Genomic DNA, 19,461 nt, shown 5'->3' on the forward strand with positions numbered 1-19,461 from the left:
CACAACATCACTGCATTTTTTACCGGAGTGGACATACAGATTCAACTCAAGTGTATTATCCCAGATTTTATATTTTATTTGTTTTCTGATTCACCATCTAGTTAAAAACAGGATATGTGTTAATTATGACCAACAAAAGAACCATAAACAACTTTCTTCATTTATTAGATTTTTTCTTTTCGCAATCTTTTATTTCCTCATTAACCTTCATCATGGATAAAGTTATATTCAGACAGAGGAGGAGATTGTGTCTGTCAGCAAGAAACACTTTCTAAACATTTATATTTGACTTTGCCATAATTTATGGTAAATCGGGTTGAAAATCCCTGAGCGTTGGGTTTGTTGTGAGTTATATAATTTCTACTTTAAACATTTCGCTAATAAATAATTTCCAGTGTTTATAAGTTAATAAATAAATAATAAATAATTAATTTACAATCAAATATCAATAAATACAGACACAAATAATTAATAAATATAAACTCATTCTGTCAGTAGAAATGGTTTATATGCATCTGAGCAGGTCACATTACACAGTATAAATACAGAATGCAGGTTTTTATTCATGTGCAGGTGTTTATCAAACAGGTAACTGGCTGCAGAGAGAAAACAGCTGCTCTGGCAATGATAACTGTGAGCCTTTATTAGTATAAGGACAGTGTATATATGTGGTTACAAACTCCATCAAAAGTCTCTACAATGTTAAAGCTGACTGACAGCTATCCAGCTCCATCCACTTTACTATATGACACACCCACTTTACTACAAAACACACTCCCTAACCCCCTAAACATCTCACTGCTCCTGCCTAAACCCAACTAAGCGGGTGTGTCATGTAGTAAAGTGGGTGCGAGTCCACAGATAGACATACTTGCTCATTTCTCTAAAAACGTTCTCCTTGTTTCCTCTCTCCTCGCATCTTTTCCTTGCATCTTTATTGGGAGGGACTAAAGATGCAAAGAAAAGATGCAAGTTAGAGAAACGTGGACGCAATTAAGGGAATTGAGAGGGAATTGAAATCCCACTAACAAAAGCTTGCTACACAAGAACTGGCTGTGTTTTTACTTTTAGATAAACTTGAAGTTTATGCAAGGTAAGTATAGACTGGACGTAGCCAAAATATATCCCAGCTGTAAAGTTACATTACACAAATAACCAACACTACTACTGCTCAGATAGATTAAGTTCACCAACTAACTTTAATACTCACAACACTTCACTTACCCTGAGGCAGATATGATAATTTTCCTATTGGTAAAGGTGGTTCTTCAGCTCCATAGGGCTTTCACCCACTTTGCTCACCATTTGCGTCTTCTCTGGTGGCTCACTATGCTTGGCATCCAGTAAAATAATATCTCATCCCTTGTCCCAGAGCCTTTTGAACACCCTACCACCACACAAACCTTTTTTACAAAATATTTTAACTGCTGGAGGCTCTTATCTCTGTGGTATCCAACTGACTGGATACCAACATCAGAAACAAACTGTAGAGATGCCAGATTATATCAATAAGTCACCAGACTCCAGGATACGTGTATCAGTTGTGTTTTATTGATGCAGAGCATTTACAGCATTTTTTACATATTTAAATAAAATATTTTGTACTGTCAGCACATGGCAATGTAAACAAAATAAATATATAGCATTTATAAATACAAATCATAATTTCAATATAACTTCACAAAAGCACACATCTTGCATTAAAGCTGCCACACTGTCCAACATCTGCAGTTACTGTGGGACTCAGGAATAGGAATCACTGCACCCTACACACCAGTATACTGTACAGCCTTGTCATAAAATTCTCCAAATTAAACTATAAAGGAATTTATTGCAAACTAATACTGGTTTTCATAAAATACAAAAAGTTCTGTCCATTCTGAGGTAAAGACTTACAAATCCTGTATTTTTCCTAGATGTTTGATGATTAGTTTTCTCTCTGTGGTGATTAGTCATTTCGAAATTTTCATGTAAAATAAAGCTGCACTGCAGTGTCATAACTTTGTATATATAAATACTAGTTCCACATATAAATTATATGGAAAAAGACAGAAATTCTGTCTGTGTCTATATGGAGGAAATGACTCTCAACATTCAGAGTCAAAGTTCCTTTGTTTTTGAATCACTGTAGAGCACCGTTGCTATTTTTCTGTATAGTGATGTCGGTCACACCATGCACCTGTGTGAGCTGCTTGCAGTCCAGTGAAGCCAGTAATTTCCTCGGCCCAGGCAGGGTGGGGACAAAGTGCTCAGTCAGAGACACGGAGGCACGGCTGCCAATATCTCTGAGGGTAGGACAGGAAATGACAATGGCCGTTACAAAAGAGAAAGATAGACAAGGGAGTTTAAAAAAAAACTACCACAATATAAACTATTTTTCTCCTCACCCATAATTAATCTTTCGAGCAGTTAGAAGGCCCAGTCCTTCCACGTGGAACATCACTGCTTTCAGCACCTGTGGTAGTGGGTTAGTGAATGTAATCTCTACTGCCATCTTCTCCCCAACCACAGCCTTCCCGATGGGCTGTGTGAGAGAAAAAGAAAGAAGAAAGAAAACATTGTTAGATCTGAAATGATATTTTAATCTTCTTACCACTAACATTTTCCCTGTGAGCTGTTTGGCTTACTTTTATGATGAGGTCTGGGGTCCTGAGTCGGAAACTGAACTGAGTGGCCAAGACCTGCTGTGTTTCTTTGACCCTGCCTGACAGTGTCAGCATCAGGGCAGCCTGGTCCACCAGTTCGTCTTTGTAGTCTTTGTACTCCAGGGTCCACTCCAAAATATTTACTGTAGATAGGAGATGGCAAATAAGTATATTAAAAGCAACAATACAAACTAAAAACATGTCTGATAGCAACAGTACTCCTTTCCTCAGCAAACCCCATAGTATATTGTGTTAGATAGTGAGCTTTGATGAGCTGGCTATGTGTGCCTTTTGAAAAAAAGATTCTTCATCTTTACTGTAAATTTTAAGTATTTTCTGATATTAAGGTTGTGTGCTGATTCATAGAGTCACAGACTTCAAAATTTAGGATATATACAGCTTCATAGTATTGTGTTTAAATGGAAAACAGGCAACAATTTTTTTGTCATTTGCACATTTTAGCTTCAAAGGAAATACAATCACAGCTTGTGAGAAAAACATGTTCATGCTGCTAAAAGAATAAAAGTCTTTCTGTTAACACCTGTATAATGAAAAAAACAAGAAAGTCTACAGTTATGCTAGTGTCTCTGTGAGGCTGTATTTAGGAAAAGCTGAGCTTTGAGCCAAATGCTAAAGTATCATGTTTACTATGTTAACCATCTTAATTTAGGGTTAACATGCTAACAATTTGCCAATTGCCACTACACACAAAATACTAAGGCAGATGGGAATGCTGGGATGGGAATGATGGGAATGATATCTGCACCTAATTTCATAGCACTCCATCCAATAGTTGTTGAGATGTTTCAGTCTGGATGAAAGAGGTGGACATTCCAACTACCCAACAGACCGATATTGTTATCCATAAAGCCAAGTGTAGCCAAAAACAACCCAACACATACATGTTCTCCCTGAAATTCCACCATAAAAGCTCCACTCACCCTCATTGGGCAGCAAGTCCACATCTGTCTTGTCCCTAATAACAGTGGCCTTGTGGACACCGGTGTAGTACATGACCGCTGCTTGGCTGTGCAACATGACTTTACGATTCTCTGAGCTGCTGTTTCGCAATGTGATGGTCAGCTCTGCATCTCTTCCCATTTTAGGACCTTCACCATCCATGGTCACTTCTACAGAGACATCCTCTGCTATGGGAGAGGAATAGGCATCTGACTTGGAGCCATAGCGACATGCTGTTTCCACAGCAATGCGTTCCTCCTCTGTGCCTGAAAATCACAAGAAATGTGGAGCTAATTAAGCATACCCTGAAAGCCTGTGATGTCCTTTAAGTGAGCATGTCAGTGTCTGCACTTAGTTTGATGATACCTTCAGGGTATTTGTAAAGGTGTGTGATATCACTGCGCTCATCAGAGCCAACAGCTTTGGTGCTGATGGAGTAGCCCACAGCCTTTTTCTCACTGAAGATTTGAGTGAAGGTCCCATCCAGGTTCCTCTGCCAGTAGATTTTGTCACTGTTCACCTGAAGATGCACAGAGGGAAAGGGTGAGAAAGGGAGTTAAAAAATGAAGCTCTGATCAGATGGGAGACGTCGCGCATCTTTTGATGTGTGCCATATGGCTCATTATTAGTACACAGTGCATGCATAATCTTTCAACACTAAACAACTAGAGGCTCAGTTGGTCACTCTTGTGGGTCACAAATGTGAGGAAAGTGTATTTTAGCGAGTTTTGTTTGTTGCATAGGTCTTGGGATTCACACAGCTTCATGGAAGTGTAATACTGCATTGCTGCAGTGCTCTTTTAAGGTAAATTACAGATTTCACAAACCTCAGCAAACACAAACGGAGCGTCGTGTTTGAGGTACACTTGACCATTGCGGACAGCAGTAAGAGAAGCAGGGCCACAGCGGAAGGTGCCTTGGCTGGTCTCCTGAGGAGTGGCGTCAACAGCTTGCCAGCCTCCCATGCCTGGAGGCAAGTCTGGACGAGCCATCCAGCAGTCGTTCCACACGTGGAAGTTCCTTAAGGAGAAGAGTTGAAAGTCAGGCTTAATAAACTAGAGAGTGATGCATGTTATGATGAGTAAAAATGTATTACGTAAAGCAGCATTATAGTACACACCAGATAGAGTCTGCATTGAGATGAGCTAAAGGATCCAGGTTCTCGTCGAAGTAGATATCCGTTGTCAAGGAGACGTCTGTGTCATGGGCTGAGCTGAAGTTGGTCACAGTTCGACCAGGAATACCCAAACACCGTAAAACTGCAAAGAAGATTCAGTGAGTAGGCATCTAGGGTCAATATTTGTGAGACATTTTCTTGTTACAGACCTATACAAGCACATACAAAAAAAACCAAAAAAAAAAACACAATCAACTAACCTGTAGTGAATATGCCAGCAAAAACCCAGCACTGGCCATACTTAACGGGGGTGCCATTGTTTTTATGGTATTCCTTCAGGATTTCTACACTTCCACTCCAAACTGTTGGAGAAGTTCCACTTGAATAATCTCCTGACCAGTTTCCCATCACAACACCAAAGTCATCAAGGGAGTTGATCTGGATGAATGAAGAAGAAAGAATGTTTTTTCAATATACTTCTGAGTTTGAAGCTTCAGAAGGAGTGAGACCTCCTTTCCCATGTGTTTAAAGTGTGTGCAAACAGATTTTAACAACACTGGGAGCAGTTCTTTGAGGCGCAGTCATACTGTCATACATGTTAACATGCTCACAATGGCAATGCTAACATGATGTGATGATGATGTTAAGAAGGTACAATATTTACCATGTTCATCTTAGTGTGGTGTGCTTGCATGCTAACATTTGCTAACTAGTACCGCTGAGACTGATGGGAATTAATCATTAGCTTTGCAGATGTTTGGTCATAAACCAAAGTATTGGAAATTTTAAGTAAATTACATTTTGATCTGATGATGGCGCTAAATGAAAAGTTAGGGGATCACCAAAGTTATTATTATTCATACTATGTGGGATGTCTGAACCAAATTTCATGCCAGTCCATCCAATAGTTGTGGAAATATTTCACCTAAAATTACAAATGTCAAACTCATGATGGTGCTTGAAGAAAAATCATTAGGAGTCATCCTCTGGGAATCATGGAAATTTTTGCCAAATTTCATGACACACCATCTTATGGTTGTCAATACATTTCACTAAAAGCCATAAATGTCCACCTCATGGCGGGTCTAAAGAAACCAAAGTGGTGGACCAACTGACTGACAGACTGGCTGTCAGACTGACATTGCCAACCCTATACCCATGCCGCTACCATGGCTAAAAATGGCATGATTTTGCCAGTACAGCATATTTAAGCATGGCTAAGTTACATTTATCAAAATGTACAATTTGTGTCAGTGCTCAAAAAAGGGGAAAAATCCCTTGTCAATCCCACTGTGGCAATTTTAAACACCTTAGTGATGAATTTGAATGCAGCATCCATTGAAATGAGCATCGACCCATGAACAGTTGCACAAAGCAGTTATGTCTGTAGGGTTAGGTTAGATCTGGATGTTACAGTTGTACTGCTGAACCACTGTCATGATGTGTGGCAACTTATCATGGCTAAAGCTAGTTCAACATGGTACTGACTGAATAGGGGTTTCTCTTGAAATATGTATGTAAGACAATCAGTTACTGCACTCCTAATATTCATTATGAACAGTTTGCAAAGTCTTACCATGGCTGAGATGACTCTCACAACATTAATCGGGTCTCCCCAACCAGATGGAGGAGTCCCACTCTTTTCCAGGAGAAAGAGGCAAGCAGCAAGAATCCCATCATCAAACTGAAACCAAGACAGACAAGACAGAGAAAGCCAGTGGGTTACTGCTGCTCAACAAACTCTGATGTGGGAAGTTCACACAACCTACTCACCTGTCCATAGTTCCATGTCCTCACTCCAATTTGATCCTTGGTGCCATAGTAGATTCGCCCGACATCGTTCAGGACATACTCCTTCCTCTCATCTTCTTCATCCATGAACACTGTGTCATCTGACAGAGAGCAAGTAAAAACAACTTTAAAATTGAAAATAATGTGAAATCAGCTTGAACAGTGGATGAACATGAATTCTACAGCAGGGGCTCTGACACACTGACATAAGTTTCAACTTTTCATTTATCTTGCTTCTTTCTACAATTGTGTCTGCAGTATGTCTCTAGTTTCAAGAAACAAGATGTGACAAAAGTCCTGCAGCAAATATCCATTTGGTAATGTTTTATTCAAGACTTTATCAGGCCTGTCACAGTCTGTGAACAAATATCCTATAAATGTTTTATTATATTCATTGTTTAGGCTTGTCCTGATGTCTTACACTATTTTTTCAGAAATGGAGGTCAAACACTGTTGTTTAACAACATTGCATGCCCTTAAAAATAACCACAGAGTTGAATGAACTCTCCAACCCCCCCCCCCCCCCCCCCAAAAAAAAATTTTTGTATTGTACTAAATCAACCAGAGATATCAACCTTACATGTGTCTTAGGTGGTTAAATTGTGCAGCTAAGGAAGTCACAATTTCTCCTTGTGTTTTATCCCGTGTTTACCTTCACACCAGGGGTTGAACAGCATGTGGATGTCATTAGCAGGGTCATGCGTGGAAGTGGCCTGGCCATTCGGGCAAGTTGTTTCCACTATGAGTTGATATCGACCGATGACTGCTGTAGGTGGAGAATTGACTGACAGCTTTATCCTTTTGTCCTTCTGTTCCACAATGGCAGCCTCCCAGCGATCGTCCTCCAAGTCTTCCACCAAAGGGACAATAACATGGGTTCCTTTTGACACTGTTGGCAGGAGCCCTGAGAAGATGAAGAGAGACACACATTGCACATCACACATGTCATATCATGCTCAAACGCTGGCACACAGTTTAATTACTGTGTGTTTTTTTTCTTTTTCCCACATTTCACCCTGTCAACAGTGTCATTCATCCCTGCTCAATTTAAGCCACACCTGCATTCCTATCTTGTGGTAGGTTTCAATAAACAGAAACCAAATACAAAGAATCCATCATATACTGTCCTGGCAACACGTACACATGCATGTCATGACAGAATTTAATTTCAGTGTATCTGCACTATAAAAGTAATCTTTGCTTCTGCAGCAGTTTGCTCCTCAGCTTCAATGTTACTGCACTGCCTGTCATGAACTATACTGATGACTTCTATTGATGGCTTCTGCATACTAGGTATAAAGAGAGACCACCAAAATCTTTAATGAGAGCCAACAAAATAGTCTATTCAGTTCCAACATTGCATACAGCTTGTTTGGAAATGCTCCATTTTGCAGGAATACTGAGCTTTCCTCCCAAAGTGACTATGGAAAACTACAGCCCTCCCTGGTTTTTACTGTCTACCCTCAGTGGGTGTGACCTTGTCTTTGTTTGCTGTGTTTACAAATGCCTTAACAGAACCAAGTCACTCAATGCAATTTCAGCACCAGATGTTCTCTTTTTTATCAGATTCAGTCATGGTCAGAGGCACTGCTGAACGTAGTAGAAACCTGAAATGAAAGACATGACCATTGTGAACAGAACCATATGAGCCACTGCATTACTACACTAAGCAAGAAACTGAAAAATTGCAGGGACCCACCAGGGCAACAGGCATGAGGAACAGACTGACAGCGAAGCAGTGCTTAACACCACTAGCTTGAGTGACAAAATCATTAGCATGGACAATAAAGACCGTGCCAAATGGAGCCCACAGTGCTGTCTACTGAGCCACTATGCAGCAGTGTCTACTGTCACTGCCAGGTCTAAATTCCCCAGCTATCAACACTTTGACAAGGTCTATGATATTTACTGTTCACAGAGGTAAAGCCATCAAGAACACTGGGCTGAGTCACAGTTAGACAAGAAGATTGTTTGTTATTTAGTGAATATACAATTACAGTCAAGAAGTTACTACTCCTGGCCAACCAATTTTCCAGCACATAATTAACGATTTACACTTTGCTTTTAGTATCGATTAAACAAACAAGATATGATGTGTTGATGAGTGAGATTTAGTACTGCTGTTTTTTTTTTTGTTTGTTTGTTTGACAGAGCCAGACTTGCTGTCCCCACTATTTCCAGTCTTTTTGCTATACTCAAGAAAGTAAATAAGTATATTTACAAAAATGTCAAACTAGTCCAACTGAAATCATATTTAGTCATCCCCTGATGTTAGCGGTGTCGTTTCATCTGCTTGTTTGTTTGGTGGCTTGTTCAACAAGCTAAGGTGCAGGACAAGATGTGTGTTCGTGTTTGTAAATTAGATAAGAGGGAGACTTCACAAGGAATGCTAATGTGGGTTGTTATTCAGAGTCATTGTGACCATCTGCCTATGACAGTGCAGTGACGTTACTGCTTTATTCAAATATCATTTGAAATTAAGTGATTGACTTGATTGGCAATTTGATGATTTAATGCAAAAATAGAAAGCCCCATAATAAGATCCAAAAATATACATTTTTATCCCTTTTGGTTTCTGATATTTTTCTCAAAGGCAAACACAGGACATGTGATTCACAGAACAGATGTGTATGCTGTGCAGACAAAAACACAGTTTAAATCCAGTTGGACCATAATATTTTGGACACTCAATGAACTTTTATACAACCCCAAAGCCCAAATGTCAACTTCGCCCACAACGTATCTCATAATCTAAGAGGCACATTGCCATGAAATTAGCTGAATACGTTCAGGCTCCCAGGGGTGACAAACCAATTTGATTCTAATGACATCAAGGCCTTTCATCTACTGCATCCTCAAGAAAAACTTTACCTTTTCAGCCCTGCAACAGGTAAGACTCTAAGAATAGCAAAATTGTCAGAGTGCAGTTCAATTTGACCCACACTTTCATTCTGTGAGGTGTTATGAAAATTGCAGCCTCTCTGAGCCATTAGCAGGACTTTGAAACGCACCGCAAACCACAAAACCAAAGCGTTCAACTATCACTGACTTCCACTTGAATTTTAAAAACAACAGTATTGTTTTAGATTGAACTGTGATTAGCTTCTCACGTCTCAGAATACAGTGTTTCATCTGAGTACATGCTATCGTATGCATGGTTGAAAACTGTTTAAACTGAAATATGAGAAAAAAAATGGGCCTTACTTTTTAAATAGTTTGTTTTGAAGTGAAATAGAGTGGTGGCAAGATTTTTAAAAGCTGAAAAACTGTCATTATTTGCAGCTGCTACTGCCTTCCTGCTTATTGTTGTTGTGACAGATGGCTTTTTTAAAATTATGGGATGATTATTCATGATCAGTATTGTTATTTTTATTTTTTTTATACCACATTGCTGCCTTAATAGGTTGGAAAAATATAAAATCTGGCATTATCTGGGAGTCAGTCAATTCTACCTCATGGCTTCTTTCTTTATTTTTTCTCCCAAAGAAACAACATAAAGTATAATTTGAAAAAAAAAGGTACTAGTATTATTTTGGCCAGCCTATTTGCAGAATAGCAACTGTTCATTTAACCATCTACATTTCCTCAGTATTAACATATGGGTAAAATTGTCATTCCTAATATGGTTGCACAGCCTTTCTGTAAAAGAGACATTGTAATTATTCTCTTCAAGCCTCACTTGTTATCCCATGCAGCTATAATTGTAGGATCTATATTGGTCTTTGTCCTCTCTGCCTTACAGTGTTCAACACAATGAGAGCAGGAGCAGAGGCAGACATGAAAACAGGTAAACAGGTGGCGGGCTGAGGCTCAGACAGTTGGTAGCAACAGCACCGATGGTGAATTGTCAGTAGGATTTTTAGTTAGAGCAGGACTGAGGACTTGGCATCTGTAAAACACTCTCCCTGGAGCATAGCAACCAGAACTGTTACCATAGCAATAGTAACCAAAAACCTTCTCTCTCTCTCTCCATCCCGATCTATCTATAAATCTTTTTACACATAAATGCAATAAGATGTATATATTCACATATATTCCACACACATGATCTGTCAAATTAATTGCACAAGACATGAGAGTAAAATCAAAACTTCTTGCTGGTACATTGTTTCCTCCCACAGCCCTCAACCCATCACCTTCCTCTGACTTTCCAGCAAAAAGACAACTCTTTAATTACCATGTGCAGCTCTGCATAAGGTTTCTTAGAGGAGCAGAAAGGGAGTGTACTGGATTATATCTATCCAGTTTCACACCTGGCCTTTTAGGATTAGAGGAAATTCATGTTGGAAATTCATATAAATTGAATTAGTAATCATAAGCATGTCTATTGCCTATGGAGTCAATTTTGTTGCTGTGAAAGTCTCTATGTAAGACTATTCTGAGGATATGAAACCATGACATGAAACTTTTGGCATATATAGGTGAACTCTTGTGTTCAGATTCTGTGTTTCGCTGATTAGTAAGCACTACACAGTTTCTGTCAAGGACACTGACTGACCTGTTTTAAGTTCAAGGTGAAGTTTGTCAGTGTTGGGGTCAAAAGGTCGAGACAGTGTAATCCACATCAGGAAATTCTGCCCTCTGCGGATAATAAAATCATCACTCTGGTAGAGATTTGTGTGATGCTCCAAACGGTTCTGCCCCAATTTACTTTTCATCAGGTCTATTGATCGCACCTTGAGGAGGAGTTCTGCGAAAACAAAGATAAGAGAGAATGAAATCTATATTATGGCTGGCATTGATTTTGTTTGATACAATAAATAATGCAATTGTGAGCACTTCTAAGATGCCAGTTATACCATCAAGCTCGCTATCACCAGTCACAGGCTTCTCGCCGTCTGTCCCTTCCTCCTTGTCCACATCATCAATCCCTGTAACCAGAGTGTCTGTGATGTCATCGTCATTTGGCTTCGGGCAGCAGCACGGGCAGACCTTGCGCAGCCACTGACGACACGCGTTTTCTTTCTGAACGTTGTTTTCTTCTGGTTCTTCCTTTTCCTCCTCTGTGTCCTCCCCAATACCAAAAAGAGTGACAGTAGGAAACCGACCCACTGAAGACCTGTCTCTGATTGAACGCGTCTCTACAGGCATCCTGAGAAAACGACAAACACAATGAGGAAATCTATGATGAACAAGGGTTATTTAGAAGATAATTGTCATTGGGTGTGCGCTGGTTTTCTAAAAGGCAACACCATATTTATACATGCAGCTCAAAAGCAAGTCTTCCTAAGAAAGGTTTGACTCCTAAGACTACTGTGTATCTTTTTCCTTTGTTAGATGTTCAACACACTTCTGATTCCTCAAAAACCGACACATTTGATTAAAGTTAATCTATTGAACTCCAGTTACTTTAAAAGAGGAAACAATGGAAGAAAAGGCTTTTCCTCAACGGTTCAGCTTAGTTGAGCAGCACTTTTAATCAACACACCATCCAGACATGAGCTGACAACCACATCACTGATGGATGCTACACAAAAACACGCTTTAATTAGTTTTTGTTATTGGCTGTTATTTGCCCCCTCCTGAAACCTCAAAACTGCAACAATGCCTCTGTTCTTTTTTTAGAAACCCCTCTAGAGATCTTCCTTTAAAATAGATTCCCATGTGCTAATACGGATTAATACGGATTAATACGGATATTTTGATGATGCAACCTACTACAAAGAGGAGTTGATCATGTCTGATATACATGAACAATATTTTTCTTGCATTTCCAAGAAAACACTGTTAGAATTGTTCATTTGATTTGCTAATATTGCTGCTGAGCAGAGATTAAATCATACAACTATCCTGAATAGTTCATTTTAGAGCTGTGCACATATCCCTCCTTTCACCCCTCATAGCCTGAAGCTGGAAGGCTGTTCTGACTCTGTGATATCATCAGGACACATCTGGAGCTGATTCACTGATGCTGAATTACAATCTGATTTATGAGTCAGTGAAAGCATCCAGGAGGTTTTTCTGGGTAGTTGAGCATGTGCTATGATTTACAATTGTACTGTGAAACATATATTTTTTGTGTGTAAAAGCTCATAACACCAGGCTTTGTCACCTCTCAGCAACAAAGGTTTGAGTCACATTTCTGGCTGAACCTTGCTTCATCTCACTCTGATTTAACGTGCATCTTTCTAGTAGTTGTTCCACCCTTCAAGAAATGCTGTAACTAATGAAAGCCTCTCCCACACACTTTACATTCCTCAGTAGCAGTGACCATTACACAGTGACCAAACAGGTTCAGATGAAACAATAGCAAGACTGACAATTACTTCACACCTTATTCATATGCCAATGAAGTTGAGACAGTGAGTACAATAAATCACAGTCAGACACTGTAGTAGGAGAGGGAGTGGCTCCTCTGAGCTCATGATTGTGCGTCACATTGCTAATGACAGACAAGGCTTAAAACAGCTTGACAAAACAGTTTGCATAAGAAAATCCATAACCTGATAAACATGCTGACTACTGTCATGTGTGCATTAGATGATGACTTCAAATAGTTTATTTTCTGAACAGGAAAGTGAACAGTAAAGTAACACAGTTGAGTGAAGGCTATATTTTACTCTCTACAGTACCAGTCAAACGTTTGGACACATCTTCCCATTCACTTGAATGAGAAAGTCCATGTTTTTAACTGGTACTGTACATTCACCAAAACAGAGGAAACAATATTAGCAGCTTATGTATTTAGGCACAGTGGTGCTTTTGAGCTTAGTTAAATGCTAATGTATTTATGCTCACGATGACAATGCTAATTTGCTGACCTTTAGCAGGTATAATGTTTACCATGTTAACCATCTTAGATTGGCATGTTAGCATGCTAACATTCACTAATTAGCATTAAACACAGAGTAATGGAGGATGACAAGTTATTAGCTTTAGAGGTGTTCATCAACTAGTGTACTGGACAAAATGAAAAGTTGATGTAGTTTATCCTAGGGGTACATGAATTTCTTTACTAAATTTCTTTCCATGCCAATAGCTGTCAAGATATTTCATTCAAAACTGTTCGCCTCATGGTAGTGCTAGAGAAAATGTCAGAGGATCACCAAAGTCATTAGGATATATCCTCTGGGGTAGGGGTGGACTTTACCATAAGGCAAGGTAGTCAACAGCCCCCAACTAAAATGACCCTATACAGTTGTAGATTTATTATGATGCTTAGATGTGAAAAATATTGAATAATGCTACTATTCTAACTCATTGTAGCCCAAAATAATTTACAAAAGGCCCCCAAAGTACTTCAGAGGAAAACATTGTATCACTACATTTACCTGACAGATAAATGTTACTGGTTACATTGCAGATTCAGATTTTACTCACAAAATATAACAAATAAAATATGATGCATTATTATTGATTAAACTATCCAGCATTATATAAGAATTAAAAGCTCCATCTTGAACACAAGATAAGTAAATGTATGTATACTGTGCTAATAACTTTCACTCAAGTAAAAATTTAAATGCAGGGCTTTTACTTTTGCAGTCTTTTTACTGTGCAGTATTAATAGTTTTACTTAAAGGGCCAGTGTGTAGGCTTTAGTGGCATCTAGCAGTGAGGTTGTAGATTGCAACCAACTGAATACAACTCCACCTCCCCCTCCCCTTCCAATCCTGAAGGAGAAACTACGGTAGCTGTGAAACTCGCAAAAAATGCGAAAGGCCCTCTCTGGAGGCAGTGTTTGGTTTGTCTGTTCTGGGCTACTGTAGAAACATGGTTGTGCAACATGGTGGCCCCCTCAGAAGAGGACCTGCTCCCTATGTAGATATAAAGGACTCATTCTAAGGTAACGAAAACACAACAATACTTATTTTCAGGTGATTATATGCTAATTAAAACATACTTTTTGTCATGAATGATTATGTCTTTTTTTAAAAATGTTTAAAAGATTTTTAGCTGTGTTTCCTCTCTTTTAATGTAATGCTCTACCTCTCATTTTTCTTGTTTGCCTCCTTTTATTCTAGGCATGTATTCCTGTTAAATGTTCTCAATCTTTTTTTTATACATCTTTTTAATGTGAAGCACTTTGAGCTGCATTTTGTATGAAAGGTGCTATACAAATAAAGTTTATTATTATTATCATTAGTATCATTACTTATGAATATTATATTCCATTTCTGCCAAGTCCATTCCGATAGATGCCACTAAACTCTACACACTGCACCTTTAAGAAAAAAGTACCAACATTCATACCAACATTCACAGTTAGAGAAAGTGTAAAACTAAAGCAAGACAGAGTCTGCCGGGGGTCCCCAAATTACTAAATCCGCCCCTGCTCTGAGGACCATGAATGTCTGTACAAAATTTCATGGCAATACGTCCCAACAGTTGTTGAGAACTTTCAGTCTGGACCAAAGTGGTGGACCGCCTGACCGTCATTGGCACGCACAGAGCCATGCTGCTAGCATAGTTTAAATCTGTTCATCTAAATGTAGCTCTATCTCAAAACTTACATATTTTCATCTGCAAATTAACACACCAGCTATAGCTGGGAAGCCTCATTGGGTTGTGAATGATCACTGCAGGGTGGGCCCTCACAAACTGTTAGTCCAATTTATCCCTCCAAGGGTGGTTGAGGAGAAGGATTGCATGGAATGATGCTCCATATGGTCGGGATTACACTCTGCCTGCAAACAGCACTGGCCCGCCCTATTCACTGAATACGCAATTGCGTAGGGCTCCAAAAATCCTTTTTTTTTAATGAAGAAAGTTGCTGGGAAACATAAAGCCAGTCAATGGCTGTGACAGTACAGGGGGCCCCCTCCTCAATGGATAGATCATGTCAAGCCAGTCAACATCTCTCTGACCTAGGGGCCCCATGTCAATCATGTCAGTAGATGGATATTATTGGCACAGGTGCTGCAGCAACTGTCCAGTCGATTATTATGCTGCTAAAGTACGATATGCAAGTATTCCTTTGGTGTTGCCAAAAAAAAAAAAATGAAGAAAACAAAGACAGAGAGCAGAAGTCAGGATTCAGGTATATGTCATTGAGTCATTCATTGCAAATGAAGGAACTGTTACCAATATTCTTTAACAATTAACAGGCGAATATTAGCCAATTCTTTTGATCAACATCTATTGAATGAATGCATGTTTACTACAAATGTGTGTTTTGTGTACTAATGTCATGCAAGGATTATGCTCATTTTATAGATTGCAGGAATGTTCTTGCTACATTGTGGTAGTACAATCAAATGGTTGTCATGTTGTCCTCATAAAACAAATAATAGGTTTATATAGTTACATATATAGCTAAACTCTACATATAATTTATAATTTTATTTCATAGTTCTCCCAAAGAAAATCTTGCCCAAGGCCTCCTGTTGTCTAGAGCCGGGCCTGCCCACAAAGTATCTCAAACCAAGAAAAGAGACCTGCCAACACAGATCAACAAAACTCTTTGCTGCTACATCCAATAAATAAAACATAAATGTTTGCACTGCACTGTAACTAACACAGTAAGACTGTTTGACACTGTATGAATGATAAGATGCCTGACAGCTGAACCTGCTATGAGATGAAATTCTTATCACTTGATCATCTGCTGTGTTACATCCCAACTATTTAGAGCAGACTTTTGCTGACTCCTGTGGCACATGTCTGGGTGTCCAACATGCTGTTTGAGCCCACATACAGATTAATGTGTCATACACACAGGTATAGAAAATTTGGCGAACGAACGTCTCAAAATCTCCCAAATGTCAAATGAATGTTCGCTCCCATGACGTCAGCACCAGATACAACATACTTGTGTGCTATTCATCACTGTTGGATATTTTCCTCTAGGAGGGTGATGATCCAGTAACCATCCCTCAGCTACACTCATGACCCATTAGCCTTGGGGAGAAAATACAAACCGAGAAACAAAGGGGCCTTCACTAGTTTATGTTGGAAAAGGCATAGACAGCACAAACACTCTGAATTTGACCCTACACAAGTAATGCAAATGTTTTGCATGATTACATTGATTTGTTACACACAATTAGACATTAGCTAATGTTGCAGGAAGTCATATGATATAAAATATTACAGATTTATCTAAAGAAAGGCTCCCCAGGAACCTCTTCCACTCCACTTTAATGGGGTTAAAAACTAAAAATATACTCTATAGTTGTCCCATGCAGTTGTGAGTGAATCCATTCTGGAAACATATCAACATTAAAACCTTTTGTAACAGAGTTAATCATACAAGAAATGACAGTCGCTGAAATTCCTAGATTATTATTTGTATAATCCTGACATGACAGTAAGGCTTAAATAAAAATATTTAAATAAAGTGAAATACTTTTGAAAGTGCTCTGTTTAGGAGAAAAGTTTCAATGCAAATGAATGTGAGCATGGCTACATATAGTTAACAATGTCATACACAATATCATAAATCAATGGTGTAGTTATCAGGTTATTAATAGATAGACTTGCATGTCAAACAGCTAATTCACACTTACTCAGTTCAATAGCAGAAGAAATGTGACAATGCCGACTGCAAGAAGAAATCTTCTGTTCGATGTGTCTTTGTGTTTTTCACGGATGAGCTACAAGTTCAGACCTCCTTTAAATACTTGTGAGCTAAGACAGAGAAGGCACGCCCTCCTGCTGCACAGACAGTAGGTGGGTCAGATATTTTCTCTAACAACAACAACTGAAATCATTTAGCGAGCTAGGGTAGCATTTAAATTTCACAATAAAATATGACAATTTGACTAATAATAACAAAAGTAGGTTAGTTGTTTCATTGTCAGCTTCTCTATATACCATCTTAAATGCAAATCCTTTCACTGCCCCTCCACTTCTTTTCACTATTTCTCATTTTTAAGTTTACATTTAGTTCATATTAAGCAGCAGATTTGTGATATTTATGATCTTTCTATTGACCATCTATCTATTAAGTGTAAACTCTTCATGATTATAGAAGGGCGTGGAGAAAATAGTAATCATAATAAGGCTTGATACTGAAGCCGTAATAGTAATAATAATTGTTGATATTATTATAATTATTAGTTAATTATAATTACAAAAAATTAATAGTTAATATTGGAATCCAATTCTCTGGGCTCTTAGGCTTGGGTCCTGTCCAAGTCATGAATTCCAGTTTTCATTCATTCATTCATTATTCATTAAACTTTAGATTACATCAGACTCCTACGTTCATTTATAAAGGATCACAAAGTAATTCTCACAAGGCAACAGGATCAGTATATCTGGTTGGTCTAGGTTACTTTCTCTTCTATTTTTTTGTTGCTGTTTTTTGCTTTCTTTTGACAGGTAGAGAAAGTTTAAAAATACAATATACAGTACAAGTGGGGAAAAGACTGCTAGTAAATTCCTATAAAGAAAAAAATAATAGACCTTTTTCACAGCAGACATTTTGACTGTTCTATGCAAGTGTCCCAGTAAGTCATGACAGTTTGACAATGAACCAGCAGGAACTAGGAAACTCAAGCAGCATGATGAAATTGTGGAAGCCATCATTAATTTGATTTATTCCCACCTTTACTTTTCTTACTGTGACATGTCAAAATGTCTTGCGTGGAATGAGCCCATCATTCAGTGTCACTTTGTGGTGGAATTTAATGACAGGTGGCTCACCCTCTGTGTGGGAGGTCCACACCTTGCTCTTAGAAAGGTCTGGCTCACTGGAAGAGAACGTGTCTGTCTACTTTTGTTTAATAATTTGATAGATATTGCATGCGCTGGATGATTGAATCATCTGAGTTATCCACACGGACTGGTTGGGTCGGTTTTTCACTGAGTTTCTTAACTGTGTTACAGGTTAACCCCAAACAAAAGCAACCTAATTCTATTGCATAATAGTCTCCGTAGGAATTGCTAAGACACATTTCTTGAAATTATGCTCCATTTCCCAAAGGTCTAAACACAAATGTTTAACTGCACACTCAGCCTCACAAACTTCAAACTCCCATGTCAAAAACAAACTCCCCACTCAAAACCATGTAATCTCACATCTAAACCAAACTTTGCCCTCAGACATTATACAAAAACCATCAAATACACACACACACACTATAAAACAGCCATTACACACTGGTGAGATCCATTCAAAACACTACTGTAAAAACCTGTTACTGCAATGAATATTGGTGCTTATAGTTTTCCCCCAGAACAACCTGTTTACATGATGAACACAAAATAAAGACACATGTATACATTTTCAACATTTTTAATTCCTCAATGTACCTTAGTAAAATAAATTGAAACTGAGTGAAAAGGTAAATGTATTGTAAAAATATGCAACTGATAAAGAACGTGGAATACAGTTAAATAATTTCCATGTATTTACCAACATAAACCAATGGAGAGAAAAAAACAGTTTGTACATAAAGAAAGAAAGAACTGTAATATGATTTGGGAGTGAATCCTATTCTTGCATTGCTCTGTTTACTACTGTATGTTGAACTGATGTGGTTTTTTATTTTTGGTAAAACAACCCCCAGCAGCATGCCTTTTTTAAAAATAATTGTGTGTGTGTCTGTACTATAGTTTTTTTTGTAAAAAATCAACAGTCTTTGTTGTAATGACATTCCTAATGAAAACCATCATGAATACAGTGTATTTTTCACTTCAAATCAAGAGACATTCATGCAGTTTAGTGACATTTGTTCTCAACCCACAAGAAAGAGCTACATGTGCTGCTTTTGTCACACCCTGCCTGGACTTTGTGTGTTCTTTGGGGTCTCCTGAGGGGTGTACTACGAAGCAAGTTCAACATACCCAGGCTTTCTTTGTGTGAGCTGGCTCAACAAACCCTAAACTCGCGATCAGAGATAAGTGGTATCACAACGGTGATATGAACTTTCTTTGTTAACCCAGGCTTTCTGCTTCAGGCTATGTGCCCGTCCCCATAAAGGGGGGCGTTTGGCGCATCATTTGACTCTTTTTCTGCACACAATGGACAGATCGTGGGCCGCTAACTTCAGTCAGGAGGAA

At 38.6% G+C, this 19,461-nt stretch overlaps 1 protein-coding gene across 1 annotated transcript; it reads right to left on the bottom strand.

Moving 5' to 3' along the window:
• Positions 1 to 1,607: 1,607 nt before the first annotated feature.
• Positions 1,608 to 11,734, bottom strand: LOC122988958 (protein-glutamine gamma-glutamyltransferase K-like). The gene is made up of 13 exons (XM_044361637.1): positions 11,313 to 11,734; positions 11,012 to 11,203; positions 7,166 to 7,417; positions 6,496 to 6,614; positions 6,299 to 6,406; positions 4,983 to 5,160; positions 4,726 to 4,864; positions 4,433 to 4,625; positions 3,972 to 4,125; positions 3,587 to 3,871; positions 2,628 to 2,788; positions 2,388 to 2,524; positions 1,608 to 2,285 (listed from the first exon to the last, which is right to left on the bottom strand). Exons 1-13 carry the CDS (start codon positions 11,602 to 11,604, stop codon positions 2,123 to 2,125), a joined length of 2,373 nt encoding a protein of 790 aa, XP_044217572.1. The 5' UTR covers positions 11,605 to 11,734; the 3' UTR covers positions 1,608 to 2,122.
• Positions 11,735 to 19,461: the final 7,727 nt, after the last annotated feature.

The sequence above is a fragment of the Thunnus albacares genome, chromosome 9 (assembly GCF_914725855.1).
Source record: "Thunnus albacares chromosome 9, fThuAlb1.1, whole genome shotgun sequence".
Taxonomy (NCBI): Eukaryota; Metazoa; Chordata; class Actinopteri; order Scombriformes; family Scombridae; genus Thunnus; species Thunnus albacares.

Bases quoted from the DNA above. Each gene is read 5' to 3' on its own strand.
- LOC122988958 (XM_044361637.1), bottom strand. From the start codon at position 11,604: ATGCCTGTAGAGACGCGTTCAATCAGAGACAGGTCTTCAGTGGGTCGG. The intron at 2,789-3,586 runs GTGAGTGGAGCT...TCCTATCTACAG, and splicing joins GGACTTGCTGCCCAATGAGG to TAAATATTTTGGAGTGGACC. The intron at 2,286-2,387 runs GTGAGGAGAAAA...TCCTACCCTCAG, and splicing joins GCTCGAAAGATTAATTATGG to AGATATTGGCAGCCGTGCCT.